At 47.8% G+C, this 21018-nt stretch overlaps 1 protein-coding gene across 2 annotated transcripts in view; it reads right to left on the bottom strand.

Moving 5' to 3' along the window:
• Positions 1 to 4595: 4595 nt before the first annotated feature.
• Positions 4596 to 21018, bottom strand: part of SNTA1 (syntrophin alpha 1) — a gene marked incomplete at both ends in the record, with an annotated part of 42766 nt that continues 26343 nt past the window's right edge. Inside the window, 6 exons of one of the 2 annotated variants that reach the window (XM_080716677.1) lie at positions 4596 to 4688; positions 4781 to 4968; positions 5463 to 5659; positions 8713 to 8843; positions 8953 to 9160; positions 14761 to 14965. In XM_080716677.1, coding sequence (XP_080572803.1) covers positions 4596 to 4688; positions 4781 to 4968; positions 5463 to 5659; positions 8713 to 8843; positions 8953 to 9160; positions 14761 to 14965 — 1022 coding nt within the window. The remainder of the gene's footprint in view (positions 4689 to 4780; positions 4969 to 5462; positions 5660 to 8712; positions 8844 to 8952; positions 9161 to 14760; positions 14966 to 21018) is intronic. The other variant, XM_080716678.1, reaches the window with a different exon arrangement.

Here is a 21018-nt window from a genome sequence, read left to right as displayed (position 1 = left end):
TATAATGTAGGGGCTGGGGCAGGTGTGACTCAAGAGGTAAAATGCCCCTGGGTTCAATCCCCAGTATTGAAAAAAAAAAAAAAAAAGAAAGAAAGAAAGAAAGAACATAGTGCCTCCCCCCAAAGAATTATTATGAGAATTAAGGAAGATATTAAAGACCCAATTTGGAAACCAGGCGTGGTGGCGCACACTTGTAATCCCCGCGCTTGGGAGGCAGAGACAGGATGATTGCGCAGGTTCGAAGCCAGCCGCGCTGGCTTAAGAGACCCTGTTTCCAAATTTTAAAAAGTATAAAAAATAGGTCTGGGAGTGTAGCCCAGAGGTAGAAGGGCTTCCAGGAACCCCAGTACCACCAAAAAAAAAAAAAAAAAGACCCAATGTGGCACACAGTAAGGCTTCAAGAACCAACCATTTACAGCCCACATCTCCTTTTATGAAAGGGAATTAGAGTGTCAAGGTTAAGAACCTTAGAGTCAGAATTGGAGCCCTCTGCTACATAGCCAGGCAATCTTGGGCACCTGTCTTAAATTCTGGGAGCCTCTATTTCCTGATGTATGAAGAGGGGATAATGGTGCCTATCTCTGCATGTCTGTTGTAGGGATCACATATGAACATATAATGTAAGATAGAAAAAATAAGTAGGTAAAAGGGAAACAGACATGAAATAAAAGTAAAATATAACTTTAATATAAGAACCTGGCGCTGAAGTGCTTCAGCCTTTACTCCCCAAACCAGTTCTCTTTCCCAGGCTTGACTCTCCCAAATTATGGAGAAATCTACAGATCCTAGAATTAACTGAAAGAAACTCTAATTGCTCTGTGCATTGATAATAAGACAAGTACAATATTTTGAGAAATTAATAATTTAGGACATTCTCCAGCTGGAGATCAACCCATCACCCCAATATACACAAGTAATATGCTTTCCATAACACAGTGTAGGGGCCTCTGTGGGGTCTTAGGTTAGTTCTGGCAGTCTCAATGAAGATGGAAAAATAGCGTACAAACCAGGCTGGTGGCACGCACTTGTAACCCCAGCATTTAGGAGGCTGAGACAGAAGAAATGGCGGTTCACAGACTAAGCTACTTAGTGAGGCCCTTTGCAACTCAGTGAGGCCCTGTTTCAAAATAAAGAATAAAAAGTGGGGCTGGGGATGTAGCATGCCCCTGGGTTCCATCCCCAGTACCAAAAAAAAAAAAAAAAAAAAAAAGGAACAGGAAATAAAAACAGCCGACAACCTCCCGTTCTATTGGGTGCTTACGATGTGTTAGGGGCTGTGCAAAGCCCTTTCCAAGGATTACTGCATTTTGTCCTCGCGGCGACCCCGTGGGGCAGGTTCTACTATCACCTCTGTTTCACAGGGGACGAAGCCAAGGCTCAGAGAAAGGGGGTGACTTGCCCGAGGTCGCACGCGAGTGTGCAGCGGGACTGAAGAATGAACGTCTGCCCCCACGCCCCGCGCCGCTACCACAGTGACATTTTCCCTTTGGGCCCAGCCACTCCCAGGGCCCCGGGCCCTGCCGTCCCCGGCGAGGGCCACTGGCAGGAGCGCGGACCAACCTGGTCCCGAGAGCGCTCACCTCCGACAGCCCGTAGTGCAGCGTCCACAGCGGAACTCCGGCCGCCGGCCCGGCCTCCCAGCCGTCCGCAGCTGCAAGAGCACACGCACGGCTTCCGGTCCAGACCTCCAGGCGGAAGTCCTTCCTCTCAATGGTCCGGGTAGAACCACGCTCCTGGCTCTGAAACACCCAATTGCCCCGCTCGACCACGTGGTACTCACTAGCCAATAGGAGGCAATTGAGCGCCTGGAAGGTGGTGAGTGGGAATTAAAAGTACTCCAAGTAGGGCTGAGGATGGAGCTCAGTAGTAGAGCACTTGCCTAGCATATGCGAAGCCCAGAGTTGGATCCCCAGCAACAATACACACCCACGCACACGAAAAAAAGTTCTATATGTTCTTTCTTTCCTTTTTTAATTTTTTTTTTTTTTGCCTTACTCGGGATTGAGCCCAGGGACATTCTATTTAGAGATATACCCCCAGCCCTACTTTTTATTCTTTTTTTTTTTTTTTGGTGGTGGTACTGGGGTTCCTGGAAGCCCTTCTACCTCCGGGCTACACTCCCAGACCTATTTTATATTTTTGAAACAGGGTCTCTTACGCCAGCTGGCTTCGAACCTTTGCGATCCTCCTGTCTCCGCCTCCCAAGCGCGGGGATTACAAGCGTGCGCCACCACGCCCGGCTCTTTTTTTTTTTTTTTTTTTAGGGGGGCGGGGGTACTGAAGATTGAACCCAGGGGCATTCTACCTATGAAGCTAGGCCTCCAGCACGTTTATTATTTATTTTGAAACAGGGTCTCACTAATTTGCAGAGGATGGCCACGAACTTGCAACCCTCCTCTCTCAGCCTCCCAAATACTAGGAGTACAAGGGTGCGCCACCACACCTGGCTCCAGTTTTTAATTTCGTATTTGGAAACAGTTGCTAAGTTGATGAGTCTCACTACTTGCTGAGGCTGGCCTCCAACCTGCGATTCACCCTGTCTCCACCTCCCCAATGCTGGGATTACAAGTGTGGGCCATGTGCCACCACACCCAGATGCCCCAGTTTCTTTTTTATTATTATTATTATTTATGTGTGTGTGTGTGTGTGTGTGTGTGTGTGTGTGTGTGTGTGTTACTGGGGATGGAACCCAGGGACATTTTACCTCCAAGGTACACCCCCAGCCCTATTTTTTATTCTTTATTTTGAAACAGGGTCTCACTGAGTCACAAAATGCCTTACTAAGTAGCTGAGGCTGTCCACAAGGGAACCACGATCCTCCTGTCTCAGCCTCCCAAACGCTGGGATTACAAGCGTGCGCCACTATGCCTGGCAGCAATATATTTTTATATTATGTTTTGAAGTGATAGTATTTTGGATATAGTAGGTTAAATAAGTTATATTATTAATATAATTTTCACCACTAGGTATGGTGGCCTGCATTCCCAGCTACTCAGAAGGCTAAGGCAGGAAGAATGTTACGGTGGCACACACTTGTAATCCCAGCACTTGGGAGGCTGAGACAGGAGGACTGCAGGTTCAAAGTCAGCCTTAGAAACTTAGTGATGCTCTCAGCAACTTAGTGAGACCCTGTTTCCAAATAAATAATAAAACAGGGCTGAGGCAGCCCAGGGGTAGACTGTCCCTGGGTTTAATCCAAAGTACCACAAAAAAGGAGGGGTGGTGGAGGAGGAGAAGGCTGCAGGAGGCAGCTAAGGCAGGAGGATTGAAAATCCACGGCTAGTTTGGGCAACTTAGGGAGACCTTATCTCAAAACTTTAAAAAATTTTAAAGAGTTGGATGTGGTGGCACACACCCATAATTCCAGGACTTGGGAAGCTGAGACGGGAGGATCACAGGTTCCAGGACAGCATCAACAGTGTAATGAGACCCTCAGCAACCCAATGACACCCTGTTTCTAAAAATAAAAAGGACTGGGGGTATCGCTTGGAAGTAGAATGCCCTAGGGTTCAATCCCCAGTATCACAAAAATAAAAATTTTAAAGGGCTGAGGATATAGATATTAGAGCACTCCTAGGTTCAATATCCAGTACCATACACATATAAATTTATTTTCACCTAGCCAGGCATGGTGGCACACACCTGTAATTCCACTACTTGGGAGGCTGAGACAAGAGGATTGCAGGTGTGAGGCCAGCCCTGGCAACTTAGCAAGACCCTGTTACAAAATAATAAATAAATAAAAAGGGCTGGGGGTATAACTCAGAGGTAGAATTCCCCTGGGTCTAATCCCCAATACCAGAAAAAAATATAAATAAATAAATATTTTTTGTGGTACTGGGGTATTTAACTCAGGGGCATTCTACCTCTGAGCTGTACCTCCAGCACCCCCCCCCCTTTTTCATTTTGATTTTGAAACAAGGTCTTGCTAGGCTGACAAGTCTCACTAGTTACTGAGGCTCTCCTTGAATCTGCCATCCTCCTGTCTCCACCTGGCTAAACGTCTGCTCTTCTCCAAGGATCCAGGTCCCAGTCCTTGGTCTGGTCATCTTGGGACCACGGGGGCATCCCAGGGCCCAAAGGCTGAGACACAAACCGCAGACACTGAGCCCAGCCGCCTGTGTGTGCCCACAGGCTGTTTATTATCCAAGAGTAAAAAGGAGAGAGAGATGAAGAGAGAAATCAGACAGCCTGCAATGGCAGGGCCGAGGGGAAGTGAACAGGAAGTCTCTCTTCCTTTCTCTTGCTGCTGACCCGGGAAACTCCAGCTTCAGGCGGGGCCTCTGGGTGGCTCAGGGCCTCTAAGAGGCCTGGCAGCTCGGCTGTTGGCTGGGGTCAGGACCCCACAGGGGCGGGTCCCAGGCTTGGAATGGCTTCTGTGTACACAAAATATCTCTCTGCAAGGCACTGGTGGAGGGCAGCCATCACAGGAGGCTGCCGCACAGGCGGGGCCACAGTGGCCTGGGCCAGCCCTCATGGCGTGAGGCCCTCAGTCCTCTCTCTCCTTTCCCTCAGCCCCGGAGGAGCAGGTGGTGGGCAGAGGGCCAGGTCAGGCTGTGGTGGCGCCCCTGCTTCAGGGCTTGTGCCGGTGACTTCTAGGCCAGGAGCCCCAGGCGGGTGACTTTGGCCGAGAGGAAGGAGTGGATGATGAAGACCATGGTTTTGGGACACGAGTGCAGGTCCAGCTGCTGCAGAGTGGATGGAGAGAAGGGTCAGGGGTCCTGTCCAGCCTGGCCTCCAGGAGCGTATACCCCCAGGGTACAGATAGCCTTCCACTTACAATCTCTCCTTCAGCACCCCCGAAGTCCAGGAAGAGGAGACTGGCACCGTCGTCCGAGGACATCTGCAGCTTCTCGAAGGGCTGCCGGAGCAACACAGCCCGGGCCGCTCCCGGCTCAGCTGCCCACAGTGTGAAGCCCTTGTCAATGTGCACAGAGAGGCTGCAGGGACGGCCGTTCCACGTGCACGCTGCGGGGGGCATGTGGGCACAGACACAGCTGGCACCTCAGTGAGCACAGCCCCAGCTCCCACCCGACTGGCAGGTCACGCAGTCGGGCCTGGATACGCTCCGGGACGGGAGGCTCACTGCCTGACACGGCATCCACCTTGCAATCACCCCACAGAAAGACAGGCCCTCAGAGAACCGACACCCCCTTCTAGTAGCACCATAAATAGAAAGGGGCACTTTAAATCTGTCATGGACCCAGGCAGGTGGTATACACCTATAATCCCAGCGACTCAGGAGGCTGAAGCAGGAGGACCGTGAGTTCAAGTCTTACCTGGGCAACTTAGAGAGACCTTGTCTCAAAAAATAAAAGTGCTGGGGTTGTAGCTCAGTACTAAAGTGCTCTTGGGTTCAAAAAGAATAGGAAAAGGAGGAGGAGGAGGATGAAGGAAGCTTGAATGCCTCTAGGGACAAGAGGCTCATTACCAGAGATGTACTCCCAGATCACCCAGCGCACCTGTAGACACCTCCTGCACACCCTCAGCGGCCCGGTGACAGCCGTCCACCAGCTGTCGGGTCCAAGCAGCCAGCTCCTGGGGTGACTCCACGCTGAACAGGTGAGTGTCCACACCATGGCGCGTGCCCGTGCGCAGGGCAAAAGACAGCTCTGCATCGTAGAGCACTGAGCCCTTGGAGGGCCCCGAGTGCACCAGCCTGAGTGGGGGGCAGAGGGCTAAGCATGAGGCCGTGGATGGGATCTCCTGCTTGGCTCAGGGAGTAATTCTCTTTGGGTGAGTAGCATAGGGCAAGGTCATGGGTGCTCAATTAAACATTTATTGCCTTAATTAATGGGTCACTTGGTTAGGCAGGCAATCTATGAGCCTGATGGCTCTGCCTGACTCATGGGTCAGAGCCCAGCCCTGAGAGAGGAGACAAGGCTTTGCAAAGGCCCCAGACCCTCCTGCTTGACTCTTATTTGCTGTGTGGCCTTGGGCTACACTGCCCCTCTCTGGCCAGAAGAACTACGAGTTCTGGCTCATCTCCCTCTGCTCCTCATTCCACCCACTTTCTCTCAAGTTTCCATTTCCCCTTGGAGCTGCTGCTGACACCAGGTCTCCCACTTTCCAGCCGAGAGCTACAAACCCACGAGTCCCCAAGATCCCTCTCCACCCCACACATACTTTGGACTTGACTCAGCGTCCCGTGACAGCCCTTTCCAGCCCAGCCCCGGCTCACTGCCTTCCCAGAGCCCACACGCCCCCTTTGCCCTCCCCATCTGGCAAACACAAAGCTGTGGATTTTACGGGGCTGGCTTAGCCACTGCAAGTGCTGCCTTTCTTCTCCACCTGCTGCCTCCCAGCCCCGCCTGTCTCCAGCAGGACTACAGCAGCTTCCAGCGTACAGCCTGCCCTTTCCAGGGCATTTTCCCAATGGCAGCCACAGGGATTCTTTTAAACACAAGCCCAGTCACCTGACTCCCTGGCTTAACCCCAGTGGCTCTTGCCTGTAATCTCAGTACTTGGGAAGCTGAGAAGGAGGATCACAGGTTCATGGCCAGCCTCAGCAACTTAGGGAAACCCTCAGCAATTTAGTGAGGCCCTGTTTCAAAATAAAAAATAAGCCAGGAGTAGTGGTGCACACCTGTAATCTCAGTAATTGGGAGTCTGAGACAGAAAGATTGCAGGTTCAAAGACAGCCTCAGCAAGTAATGAGACTCAGCAACCTAGAAGACCCACCGGGCGTGGTGACGCACATTTGTAATCCCAGCATTTGGGAGGCTGAAACAGGAGGATCCAGGTTCTTGGACAGCCTCAGCTACTTAGTGAGGCCCTTTGAAACTCCGTGAGACCCTGTTTCAAAATAAAGAATAAAAAATAGGGCTGGGGGTGTAGCTCGGAAGTAGAATGCCTGAGTTCAACCCCCAGTAACACAAAAATAAAATGAATTAAAAAAATAAAAGAAGGGCTTGGGGTGAAAGCTCAGAGGTAGAATATCTCTAGGTTCAATACCCAGTACAAAAAAAAGCATAAAATTAAAATTAAAAAATAGCTGGGTGTGGTGACACGTGCCTCTAGTCCCAGTACTTGGGAGGCTAAGACAGGAAGATCACAAGTTTGAGGATAGTCTCAGAAATGAAGCAAGACTTTCAGAAAACTAATGAGATGCTATTTCAAAACAAAAAAAAGGTTTGGGGGTACAGTTCAGAGACAGAGCGCACCTGAGTTCAATTCCCAGTACCACAAACAGACAAATAAAATTAACTTGGTGTGGTGGCAAACACTTGTAGTCCCAGTTCTTGGAAGGCTGAGAGAGGAGGATCAGTGAGGTCCTCCACATTAGTGAGACCCTATTTCAAAAAAAGAATAAAAAAAGGGCTGGGGGTATAGTTCAGAGGTAAAATGCCCCTGGGTTCAATCCCCAGTGCCACAAAAAAATAAATAAATAGGGCTCAGAGGTAGAATGTTCCTGTATTCAATTCCCAGTACCACAAAAAATTATAATTTAAAAATAGGAATAAGGAGTCAGGCATGGTGGCACGTGCCTATAATTCTAGTACTTGGGAAGCTGAGACAGGAGGAACACAGGTTCAATGCCAGCCCCAGAAACTGAGTGAGACCCTGGAGTTTTTATTTTGTTTTTGTTTGTTTTGCTTTTGGTACCGGGGATGGAACCCAAGGGAACTTCTACCTCCAAGCTATTCCCCCAGATATATTTTAGTTTTTATTTGGAAACAGGGTCTCACTAGGTTGCTGAGAGCATCACTAAATGATGAGGCTGGCTTCAAACCTGCGATACTCCTATCTCCTATCTACGCCACCATGCCCAGTCAGACCATTTCAAAATAAAGCTAGGCATGGTGGTGCATGCCTGGAAACCCTGAGACAGGAGGATCGCAGTTCATCAACAGCCTCAGCAAGTAGTGAGACTCTCATCAACCTAGTGAGATCCTGTTTCAAAATAAAAATAAAATAGGGCTGGAGTTTAGCTTGGAGGTAGGATGCCCCTAGGTTGAATCCCCAGTAACATAAAAAAGTAAAAAGTAGAGCTTGGGGGTAGAATGTCCCTGCATTCAATCCCCAGTACCACAAAAGAGGGAAAGAGAAAGAAGGAGGGAGGGAGAGCGGGGGGGGGGGGGGGGGGGACACGAGTGTGTTCCCTAACCAGTCAACAGAGGCTCTTCAAGATCGGCCCTGCCAATCCTGCCTCTTGCCTCTGCATTTCCTGCTTGGACTCTGCATCTAGTTCTACACTGCAAGTCCATGAAAGTACTATAACCCTTCATGCCTCTGCATAGCTAAACATGATGTTCTCTCTGCATGAGATACTCTTCACCCTTTCCTAAATAGCCAACTTCTACACACCCATCAAAGTCTAGTTCAGATATGACCTCCTCCCTAAAGCCGTCCTGGACAAGGCCAGGCCGAGTTAGCTGGCTCCTATAACTCTGCACTGTAATGGCCATCCCTGGGCCTATCTCCCCATCAGCTGGGTTCTCTGAGGGCAGCGACTGATAAGGTCAACTCATATCCCCCGACTGTGTAGCGCAGGTGTGATGTCAGCAGTGAGTGAGCAGTGGGACCTCACATCCTTCTGTTCCAAGCCTCCACTTCACAGATGTGGAGCTCGAGGCCCGGCCAGAGAAGAGGCCTGCTGCAGGTCACCTGGGGAGGAACTTGGGGCAGAACAGCATAGGAGGCCATTGCTTTGGGGCCCATCGGGAGCATCGCCCAGGCTCTGGGTGAGACGTCAGCCCTGCCCGTGGGTACCTGGTAGCGATGAGCGGGGCGGTCCGCGCCGGCCGGCTCAGGGCCTCACGGGTCTGGGGGAGGCTAGAATAGAGCAGCAGCTCCTTTTCGGTCAGCAAGGCGAGGGTTGGGGCCGTGCCCCCACTCGGCAGCTGCAGGGGGCAAAAAGACAGGAGAAATGGAAAGGGGAGAGGCCAGGGGCCGGGGACAGCAAAGTATGTGGCCACTGCAAACAGGCCGGCTTCAAGGCCCAGCAGGCACCTGTTCAGTCAGCCAGCCGATCTGCTTGATGTCCTGGCTTCCAGCTGCGCCCGTGCCCGCCAGCAGCGCCTGCAGCTCGTCCTTGACCCAGGGCACGAAAGTATTGGCCTGGGCTTGGATGGCACCTGCCCACGACCTCGCGCTAGCCTCATCCTTGGCCCTCAAGAACAGAGCGTCTTGGCCATCTGCTGCACAGATCTCCAGATACCTGCAGGCACAGAGGGAGCAGAGCAGAGGGGTTGTCACAGGACTGCAGCCATCCGACCCTGAAATGTGGCCTCACAAACCCCACCACTAGCGAATGAGAAGAAGCCACAGGGGTCGTCCACGAGAGAATCAGGAGGACCACTTGCCACAGCTGTTAGGGCCTCGTTGGTGCAGAGACAAAAGACTTTGACACACATACATATATGGATAAACACACTCCTACGTGTGCTAGAAGCCAAGGTTTTTTTTTGTTTTCTTTTGCTTTGTTTTGTTTTTGTAGTACTGGGGATGGAACCCATGGGTCATTTACCTGCAGGCTACACCCCAGACCCATTGTATTTTCTTTTTTCCTATTTTATTTATTTGTTATTTTTATTTTAGAGTGTGTGTGTGTGTGTGTGTGTGTGTGTGTGTGTGTGTGTGACCAGGGATGGAACGCAGGGGCTTTCTACCTCCGGGCTACATTCCCAGACCTATTTTTTATACTTTATTTGGAAACAGGGCCTCACTAAGTTGCTGAGAGCCTCACTAAGTAGCTGAGGCTGGCTGAGAACCTGCATAACCCTCCTGTCTCAGCCTCCCAAGTACTGGAATTGCAAGCGTGCACCACCATGCCCGACTTGAAGCCAAGATTATTACATGTGAGGATTCATCATGTCCTTTTCTCTTGTTTTCTTATTTTATTTTATTTTATTTTTGTACTGGGGATTGAACTCTGAAGTACTTTATCTCTGAGCAACACCCCCAACCCTATTTTATTTTTTATTTTGAAACAGAGTCTCACCAAATTGCTGAGGTCCTCACTAAATTGCTGAGACTGATCATGAACATGCAATCCTTCTGTCTCAGCCTCCCAACTACTGGGATTATAGGCGTGCACCACCATGTCCAGCTTCTCCTGTCTTCTAAGGAAGATTCTCTTATTGGGCCAGCTCCCAGATTCCCTTTGTTGCACAGAACCAAAATAATTCACCTATTAAGAGGGGGGAAATTCTAAAGAGACTGCGTGTGGAAAGTTGCAGGAGTAGTGCTGGAGAGCATCCTCAAAATGTTTTGTGGGCATTAAAGAGCCACCCACTTTGGCATTTCTGAACTAGATGCAGTGGAGAAAACCCAGAAGAGGGCTTCCAGGGTCCATTCCACTCTCTTCACTGCTGCCTTCCTCTACTGCAGAACTAGAAAGCAAAACGCATGACTTTCCTTACAGCTAGGGCTGGCCATGTGGTCCAGTTCTGACCAGTGAGACATACCTGTCTCTAGAGAGGGTGGCCTTTCTAAACAAAAGGCAAATCTTCCCTAGATGTGACAGTCCCTGGAGATGGGCCTAACCCCCTCCCTGTGCACACAGTCCACTGCTCCCAGCAGAGGGTGAACTTCACGTCTCCTCTCCTTCCTGGAATTGGGTCAACAAATAAAAGTGACAGCAGAAGTGACATTCTGGCATTTTCAAAGCCACTGTAAAAAGTCCAGCTACCAGCCAGGTGTGGTGGCACACGCTTGTATTCAGAGTACTTAAGAGTCTGAGGCAGGAGGATCTCGGGTTCGGGGCCAGCTTCAGCTACTCAATGAGGCTCTCTGCAACTTAGTGAGACCCTATTTCAAAAATTAAGAATAAGGCCGAGAGTGGTGGTGCACGCTTGTAATACCAGTATTTGGGAGGCTGAGACAGGAGGATTGCAGGTTCAAAGTCAGCCTCAGATACTTAGTGAGGCTCTCAGCAACTAAGTGAGACCCTGTTTCCAAATAAATAAAAACAAAAATGAGCCAGGCGTGGTGGTGCACGCTTGTAATCCCAGCATTCTGGATGGAGGCTGAGACAAGAGGATCGTGGTTCGTGGACAGCCTCAGCTACTTAGTGAGGCCCTCCGCAACTTAGACCTGGTTTCAAAATAAAGAATAAAAAATAGAGCAGGGGGTGTAGCTCAGAGGTCGAATGCCCCTGGGTTCCATCCCCAGACCTGCAAAAGAAAAAAAAAAAATAGGTTTAGGAGTGTAGTCTGGAGGCAGAAAGCCCCATCCCCCGTACCACCAAAAAAAAAAAAAAAAAAAAAAAAAGAATAAAATAGGGCTACGGTTGTAGCTTGGAGGCAGAATGCACCTGGGTTCAATCCCTAGTACAAAAAAAAAAAAAAACAAAAAAAAAACAGCTACCCTAAGATGACCATGCCACAAGGAAGCACAAGCCAGCCTTGTGGAACGGCCCCATGGAAAGAGAAATGCCCAGCCAGACCCAAGCTGTCCCACCATCCCAGCCAAGAAACCTGACAGGTGGCTGAAATACCCATGTGGACCTCTAGCTGCAGTGACACCACAGAGAGCAGAGCTACCTGTGACCTGGCCCAGATTGCCCAATTAGGAGAAATAATGAATTGCTATTTTCTAAGACACTAGGTTTTAGAACAGTTCGTTATGTAGCAATGAACAGCAGAATACCAGGAGCAAGTCCTCTTGCCTTTTGACTTCTTCCTGTCTGGAATACAGGCATAATGCTTGGAGTGTGACCACCATTCTGCCTCCACGAGGAAAATCCATAATAATAAAAATGCCAAGGAATGAGCCAGGCATGGTGGCGCACACTTGTAATCCCAGTACCTGAGAGGCTGAGACAGGAGGATCTCAGGTTCACAACCAGCCTCAGCTACTTAGGCCCTCGAATAAGAGACCTTATTTCAAAATAAAAAATAAAATAAGGCTGGAAGTGTAGCTCAGAGGTAGAATGCCTCTGGGTTCAATCCTCAGTGCCACAGATTTTTTCCCCCCAATGGCAGAAGAAGAGGCAAGAGGCTGGTCCCTTGAAGGAACTCTTCAGTAGCAATAGTACCCTGAACAGCTGACCATGGACTTACTGGGATTTTTTTTTTCATTAATGGACACAGAAACCAGGTCCTTCTTACACAATGAAGCAAGCACTCTAACGCTGAGCTACATCTCATCCCTTTTAACATTTTATTTTGAAGCCAGGCATGGTGATGCACGCTTGTAATCCCAGTACTTGGGAGGCTGAGACAGGAGGATAGCAGGTTTGAGGACAGCATCAGCAAGTAGTGAAACTCCCATCAACCTAGTATTATTAATTTCCAAATAAATAATTATTAATGTCCAAATAAAAAATTAATTTCCAAATAAATATTACTAATTTCCAAATAAATAAAATCAGGCTGGAGGTATAGCTCAAAGGTAGAGTGCCTCTGGGTTCAATCCCACTACTACAAAAAAAAAAAAGAAAGGAAAGAAAGAAAGAAGGAAAGAAAGAAAGAAAGAAAGAAAGAAAGAAAGAAAGAAAGTTAGTTTCATTAACCAGGCACAATGGCATCTACCTGTAACCCAGCTACTTGAGAGACTAAGGTAGGAGCGTCCAAAATTCAAAGCCACCTTGAGCAGGTTAGCAAGATTTTGTCACAAAATAAACAATGAAATGGGCAGGAAGTAGTGGCACATACCTGTAATCCCATTAATTGGGAGGCTGAGACAGGAGGATCACAGGTTCGAGGACAGCCTCAGCAAGTAGTGAGACTCTCGTCAACCTAGCAAGACCCTGTTTCAAAATAAGAAATAAAATAGGGCTGGGATTGTAGCTCGGAGATAGAATGCCTCTGGGCTCAATCCCTAGTGCCACAAAAATGAGATAAAATAAATGGGATGGAAGGTAAGTGGTACTGTAAGAGGTACTAGGAGAGTACCCCTGGAGTCAATACCCAATAATTTAAAAAAACAGCTTTCTCTTTTTTTTTTTTTTTTTTTTTTTTGGTACTGAGGATTGAACCCAGAGGCATTCTATTTCCAAGCTACATCCCAAACCCTGTTTTGTTTCATTTCATTTCATTTTGTTTTGGTTTGGTTTGTGGTACTAGGAACTGAATCCAGGGACATTTTACCTCCAAGCTATATCCCCAGCCCTATTTTTTATTCTTTATTTAGAAACACTAAGTTGTAAAGGGCCCCACAATGTAGCTGAGACTGGCCACAAATCTGCAATTCTCCTGTCTCAGCCTCCCAAGTATGGGGATTGCTGCATATGCCCCCATGCCTGGCTTATTTTTATTTTGAAACAGGCTTGCTAGGTTAATGAGAGTCTCACTACTTGCTGAAGTTGTCCTTGAACCTACAATCCTCCTTTCTCAGCCTCCCAAACACTAGGATTACAGGCGTGCACCACCATGCCCAGCTGTTTTCTTATATTTTGGTTGCCAGGTTATGCTCCTTTGACTGGGATATGGCACTGATCATAGGTCACTGAAATGCCAATTATATTCAGGTTACACAAATACTTATGCACGTGCACACATGTTCAAGCACACATACATACATGCATGTGTGTATATGTGCACATACATGTACAAATAAGAGATACAAACATACACAAACACATATACAATTCTGCACCATTCACATGCAATGCACGTATACACACACAACTTGCATTTACATGTCATCTACATGTGCATACACAAACATACATGCTTTGAGCTCTATCTGGATTCAGGCTGGGAATCTTAAGTTCTATGAGTCTCAGAAGGGCTAATATCACCTCATCTGCACCCAACACAAAGGCCCCTTCCATGGAGCACCTGGAAGTGACCTGTGTCTCAGCAGTTCTTGCCTCTTGGGGCAGGCAGAGGGTGGAGTATTCAGTGGGCAAGAGGCTCAGATGCTGGACATCAAGCAGCCCTCCCAGGCAGTGCTGAACATTAGCCTGGCATTGAACCTAGGCTGTCACTAGAACCCACAGCACAAGCTTTGGATGCATATGCCGCATATACACCACCCGTAACACTGCATGTACCATCAGCCAACGAACATTCCATTCGGCCACCGCCACTGCACAGGTGCCCTGCAAATTCTAAAGCGGAGAGGGTCGCTTGGAATGAGGTAAGTACTATCCTTCCTGGTTATATGATTTCCTCTCTCAGTCTTCATCATAAAATAGGGATGGAAAATAGGACTTTGCTCATAGGACCACTGTGAGGAATAAATGAACTTGTGCATGGGAACCAACTGACATAGTGTTGGGGTTACAGTAAGCACTCAACAAATTTTTTTCTGGTGTTGGGAATTGAACCCAGAGGCATTCTAACCTCGTTTTTTATTTTCAAATCTGCAATCCTCCTGTCTCAGCCTCCCAAGTACTGGGATTACAGGCATGTGCCCCCACGCCTGGCTTGTTCCAGTCTTATTATCAATGAACCGTTAAAGGCTGCTTGGATGTGAAGGATGGTAGCTTCTGTGGCCCTGATATAAACCTTACAGCTCAGAACCTCCACCAACTACCAACTTGGCAGACGTGAGGAGATCATGGAGTCCAGCAAGCTTATTTCACAGTGGAGAGGGTACAGGCCAGTGAAGAGAGGAGCCTAGTTGGAGGAGAAGCAAGACTGGAAGCCAGGACGCCACCCCAGACAAGCTCTTCTTTGGATGTGAAGTGCCCAGAGGAAGACGTAAGAAGCAAAGCACACTTTTGCCCCATAATTCCACTCATGCATCCATTCAGCCGATGTCTTAAGCACCAGTGTTGTGCATGCCACTTCTACAACACAGAAGTAGCTTTCTACCACCTAACAGCAGGGCATCTAATTGCCTGAGTGCCCCCCAACCCGACCTTACCTGGGCTCTGGGTCACTGGGGGTGCATCTTCTGGAGACATAGGCCATCTTCAAGGACACATGTTTGGCCTCACTGAGGTTCCGGGGCTGGGGGCCAGGGGAGGAAGGCTGACGCTGAGGGGGTGAGGCAGGGGGTGAATCCCAGCCAACCGAGGTCCCACCAGCAGAGTTCTTGAAATATGGTGACACTTCCTTCATGTACTTAACTGATCAGGAAAGAAGTCAGCAGTTACCACTGTGACATGGAGTCCCATGTAGCACACATCACAAGTGTCACTAGTTAAGTAAAAGTGTAAGTCAAGGCCAAGGCAGGACCTCAAGTATGAGACCAGACTGGGCAACTTAATGAGACCCTGCCTCAAAAAGGACTGGGATGTATCTCAGTGGTACAGCGCCCAGGGTTCACTCCCCAGTACTGAAAAGAAAACACAGAGCTTAATTTATGCCAGGCCTGGTGGTACATCCCTCTAATCCCAGCTACTCAGGAGGCTGAGGGAGGAAGATCACAAGTTCAAGGGCAACTTAACAAAACTGTATCTCAAAATAAAATTTTTGGAGGCGGGTAGAAGTACTAGAGATTGAACCCAGGAGCATTTTGCCTCTGAAAAAAAACCCTAGCCCTTCATTTATTTATTTACTTATTTATTTAGTGGTGCTAGGAATTGAACCAGGGGCATTCTATCACTGTGCTACATTCCTGGCTCTTTTTGAGGCAGGGTCTCATTAAGTTGCCCAGGCTGGTGTTGAACTTGAGTCTTCCTGCCTCAGCCTGTTATTTCTGGCCAATTATTACTGGGTGAGTGTAACAACACACCTTCCAGAATGGGGTGTGTGTGTGTGTGTGTGTGTGTTTTACTAGAGACTGAATCTAGGGGCATGCTACCTCTGAGCTATACTCCAGCCCTATTTATTTTTTTATTTTGAAACAGTCTCATTAAGTTGTGGAAGGCCTCACTAAGTTGATGAAACTGGCTTTGAACCTGCAAACCTGTCTCAGCCTCTCAAGTACTGGGACTACAGGTATGCACCACCAAACCCAGCTAAAACAGTACTTCCTTTTTTTTTTTCATTTTCTTTTCTTTTCTTTTCTTTCCTTTTTAGTGTGTGTGTGTGTGTGTGTGTGTTTTACTGGGAATTGAGCCCAGGTATTTTATTTTTGAACTATACTCACATTCCCCCCCCCACTTTTTTGTGGTACTGGGGATGGAGCTCAGGGGCATCCTACCTCCCAGCTACACCTCCAGCCCTATTTTTTATTCTTTATTTTGAGACAGGGTTTCACTGAATTGCAAAGGGCCTCACTAAATAGCTGAGGCTGGCTGTGAACCACGATCCTCCTGTCTCAGCCTCCCAAGTGCTGGGATTACAAGTGTGCGCCACCACGCCTGATTAGAACAACACTTCTAACAGAACCCTCTGTGGTGATGGAAATTCGTTATCCATATGCCACGCAATACAATAGTGATTGCTCACATGTAATCAGTGCACACTTGAAATGGGACTAGTACAAAGGAACTGAATTTTAAATTTTTATTTAATTTCAGTGAACATTAAATTCAAATCATCTCACGGAGTTAACAGCAACCACATGGGACAGGACAGTTCTAGAATATCGGCCTAGACTCGCTTCTCGGTTGACGGATCCATAAAGTCCTGTTCTAACATGTGATCTTGACCGCCCGGCCGTGCTAGCTGGACCAGGGAGGAACAGCAGAGATACACCAGGGCGTCCAGATTGGGACGAGAAGAGATTCTAAGCTGGCGGCTTGAATGGTACTTTGCTAACTGCCTTCTACTGTGGGGACAGAGAAAAGAAGAAAACTGGTGTAGAAAGAGATGAGCGGGGAACAATGCTGAGAGATGGAAGAAAGGCCCTCCAGGCCCTGCTCACGTCTCTGCTTCTCATACTCATCCTTCAGGAAGCAGGGCCAAAGGCCGGGCGTGGTGGCGCACGCTTGTAATCCCCGCGCTTGGGAGGCAGAGACAGGAGGAGCGCGCAGGTTTGAAGCCAGCCGCGCGCGCTGGCTTAGGAGACCCTGTTTCCAAATAAAAATGTAAAAATAGGTCTGGGAGTGTAGCCCGGAGGTAGAAGGGCTTCCAGGAACCCCAGTACCACCAAAAAAAAAAAAAAGAAAGAAAAAAGAAAGCAGGGCCAAAAACCCACCTGGGGTTCTGATATTTGCAATCAAGAGTATTGATTGGCTCCCAGTGATGGGAGTGATGCCTTTCTAGAGAAGAGAAGAACAGAACATCGTGACGCACTTGGGAGGCTGAGACAGCAGGATGGCAGGTTCCAGGACGGCCGCAGCAACCTAGCAAGACCTGCAGCAATTTAGCAAGACCCTGTTTCAAAATAAAAATGGCTATCCCGGTGTAGTGGCACACGCGTGTAATCCCAGTACTTGGGAGGCTGAGACAGGAGGATAACAAGCTCCAGGACAGCCCAGCAAGTAGACTCTCATCAACCCAGCGAGAAGCTGTTTCAAAATAAAAGTAAAATAATACTGAGGGTACAGCTCAGAGGTAGAATGCCTCTGGATTCAATACCTAGCACTACAAAAAATTTTAAAAAAGGCTTAGCAGGCATGGTGGTATGCTTGTAATCCCAGTATTTGAGAGGCTGAGACAGGAGAATTGCAGGCTCATGGCCAGCCTCAGCAACTTAGTGAGTCTCTGTTTCAAAACAGAAAGAATAAAATACAACAGAAGGGTTAGCTCAGAGGTAGAAGGTACTTGGGTTCCATTCTCAGTACTACAAAATTAATTAATTAATTAATTAATTAATTAAAAAGGACTTGAGACAAGCATGGTGGCACACACCTGTACTCCCAGCACTGGGAAGTTTGAGACAGGAGGATCAGAGGTTTGAAGCCAGCCTCAGCAACTTAGCGAGACCTTGCTTCAGAAAATAAAATAAGCCAGGCATGGTGCCACACGCTTGTAATCCCGGCACTTGGGAGTCTGACAGGAGGATCGCACAGGTTCAAAGCCAGCCTCAGCAACTTAGTGAAGCTCTCAGTAACTTAGTGAGATCCTGTTTCAAAATAAAATAGGCTGGGGGTGTAGCTCAGAGGTAGAATATCCCTGGGTTCAATACCCAGTACGAAAGGAAGGAATGAAGGGAGGGAGGGAGGGAGGGAGGGAGGGAGGGAGGGAGGGAGGGAGGAAAAAAGAAAATAGGACTGGATAGGGTGTAACTTGGAGGTAGAACACTCCTGGGTTCCATTCCCAGTACCAAATAAATAAATAGGGATTGGTGTATAGCTTGGGGGTAGAATGCTCCCAGATTCAATCCTCAATATCAAAAAATAAAAGTAAAAAAGGAAAGGATTTTGTCAGCATCGGCAGGGCTGATCCAGGAAGGGCACAGTAGGATTAGAATTCCAGGAAGAAGACAGCATTCTTGAGCACCTGCAGCGTGCCGGGCATCCGGCCGGCCCTACAATTGGGATGACAAATACATACTTGAGCGACTGCTTCTTTTATTCACATGTGTGTGATTCTTGGTATTGAACCTGAGGCGTCTCTACCACTGAGCTGCATCCCCAGTCCCTTTTTGCATTTTGAGACAGAGACTCACTAAGTTACTGAGGCTGGCCTTAAACTTGTGATCCTCTTGCCTCAGCCTCCCAAATGGCTGTGATTAGTAATCACACTCCTGGCATGCCAACACTTTTTATCCCTTGTTCAAAGAAGACATCATTGATCAATCATAGTGTTCTATGGCAGAACTATTTGTTCATAATATCAATTAAGACTGACAGTTATAAAACATTTGGTCAGAGCCAGGTGTGGTGGTGCACACTTGTAATCCCAGCATTTGGGAGGCTGAGACAGGAGGATCACGGTTCGTGGACAGCCTCAGCTACTACTTAGTGAGGCCCTTTGCAACTCAGCGAGACCCTGTTTCAAAATAAAGAATAAAAAATAGGGTTGGGGGTGTAGCTCAGAGGTAGAATGCCTCTGGGTTCCATCCCCAGTATCACAAAAATAAATAAATAAATAAATAAATAAATAAATAAATGAACAAATAAGCATCTGGTCAGCCGGGCATCATAGCAAATGCCTCTAATCCCAGCACTTAGGAGGCTGAGACAAGAGGATTGCAAGTTCGCAACCAGCCTCAGCAGCTTAGTGAGACCATGTTTTCAAATAAAAAATAAAGTAAGGCCAGGGTGTAGCTTGGAGGAAGAATGCCCCAGTGTTCAATTCCCAGCACCACATTAATAATAATAATAATAATAATAATAATAATAATAATAATAATACTTGTGCCTTAAATGAAAAGATGTTTATGATTTCATTTAAGAAGTCTTGAGCCAGGCATGTTGGTACATGCCTATAATCCCAATACTCATGAAGCTGAGATAGGGAGATCACAGGTTCAAGACTAGCCTCAGAAATAATAATAAAATAGGGCTGGGAGCATGGCTCAGAGGTAGAATGCCTCTGGGTTCAATCCCCAGAATCACTAACAAAAAGAAAGAAAATAAAGAAATCTTGGGGAAGTGTGGACACAGTGGCACACGCTTATAATCCTAGCTCCTGGGGAGAATATGGCAGGAAGATTCCAAGTTCAAAGCCAGCCTGGGCAATTTAGTAAGACTGTCTCAAAATTTTTAAAAATTTGCAAATGGAGCTGGGCGTGGTGGCGCACGCTTGTCATCCCAGCATTTGGGAGGCTGAGACTGGAGGATCACAGTTCGCAGACTGCCTCGGCTACTTAATGAGGCCCTCCACAATTCAGTGAGACCCTGTTTCAAAATAAAGAATAAAACATTGGGCAGAGGGTGTAGCTCAGAGGTCAAATGCCCCTGGGTTCCATACCCAGACCCGCAAAAAAAAAAAAAAAAAAAAAAAATTGCAAATGTCTGGGTAGCTCATTGGTAAACTTTCCTCGGTTGAACCCCCAGTACTGGGAGAAAGAAAGAGAGAAAGGAGGGAGGAAGAGAGGAAGGAGAGAGGAAGGAAGGAAAGGAAGGGGAAATGAATGAATCTTAAGGAATGTGATTCAGATTGGCACAGGACTGATGACACTGGATTCTGGGCAGGTCATTTTGCCGTTCTGTCTTCCCCTCATGACCAAAGCTCAAGTCAGTCATTCCTCATGTAACAAAACCCAAAGGAGGAAGGGAGGCGACAGCTAAAGCACCATCTCCTCAGCGAGGTAAATATTGCCACGAAGCTGCCAATAAATGTTTCCTTAAATCTAATTGTCCTGAACTAGGCTATGTGTCCACTGCTAACCCAATCATCAATAAAAGGGAAAAGTCATTACTTAGATCAATCATAATTCATCTCTGGATCTATGCTCATTGCTACCCAATAAAATCGGGCTTCTGCCAGTCATGGTAGTGCACGCTTGTAACCCCAATATTGGGAGGCTGAGACAGGAGGATCATAGGTTCACAGCCAGCCTCAGCCTCTTAGTGAGGCCTCTGCAACTTAGTGAGACCGTTTCACAATAAAGAATAAAAAATTGGGCTGGGGGTGTGGCTCGGAGGTAGAATGTCCCTGGGTTCCATCCCCAGTACCGCAATAAATTAATTAATTAATTAATTAATATCAGGTTTCTAATTGGCAAAGACAAAGGGGAAATAGTTCCAAAACTGTCTGCCACACTTGCCCAAGACTAGGCTATTTCCAATTCTGTGTGTGTGTGTGTGTGTGTGTGTGTGTGTGTGTTGCTTGGGATGGAACCCAGGGACATTCTACCTCTGAGCTACACCCCCAGCCCAATTTTTTTATTCTTTATTGTGAAACGGTCTCACTAAGTTGCGGAGGGCCTATGTAGCTGAGGCTGACTGGGAACCTGCGATCCTTCTGTCTCAGCCTCCCAAGTACTGGAATTACAGGTGTGTGCTACCACACCCAGCTGGCTACTTCCAATTCTGATAAGAAACAGTCTCTTCATTTCTAAAATGAGCTACTATGAGGATAGTATGTAAACTAAAATAGTTAAAGAGGTGTCCAAGCCAGGCACGATGGCACATGCCTGTAATCCCAGTACTCAGGAGGCTGCGACAGGAGGATCACATGTTCGAGCACAGCCTCAGCAAGTAGTGAGACTCTCATCAACCTAAGGAGACTCTGTTTCAAAATAAAAAATGAAATAGGACTGGGGATATAGCTGAGAGGTAGAATGCCTCTGGGCCCAGTCACCAGCACACACACAGACATGTTCAAGCACTGGCCTTTCTCCCAGCGTGCTGTATCTCTGCTGGTCTCCCACTGCCCCGCCGTGGGCAGCCTCCACTCT

The sequence above is a fragment of the Muscardinus avellanarius genome (genome assembly GCF_963383645.1).
Source record: "Muscardinus avellanarius genome assembly, chromosome: 19".
Classification (NCBI taxonomy): Eukaryota; Metazoa; Chordata; class Mammalia; order Rodentia; family Gliridae; genus Muscardinus; species Muscardinus avellanarius.
Note: the sequence above shows the minus strand (reverse complement) of the source record. Positions and strands in the feature narration are given on the sequence as shown.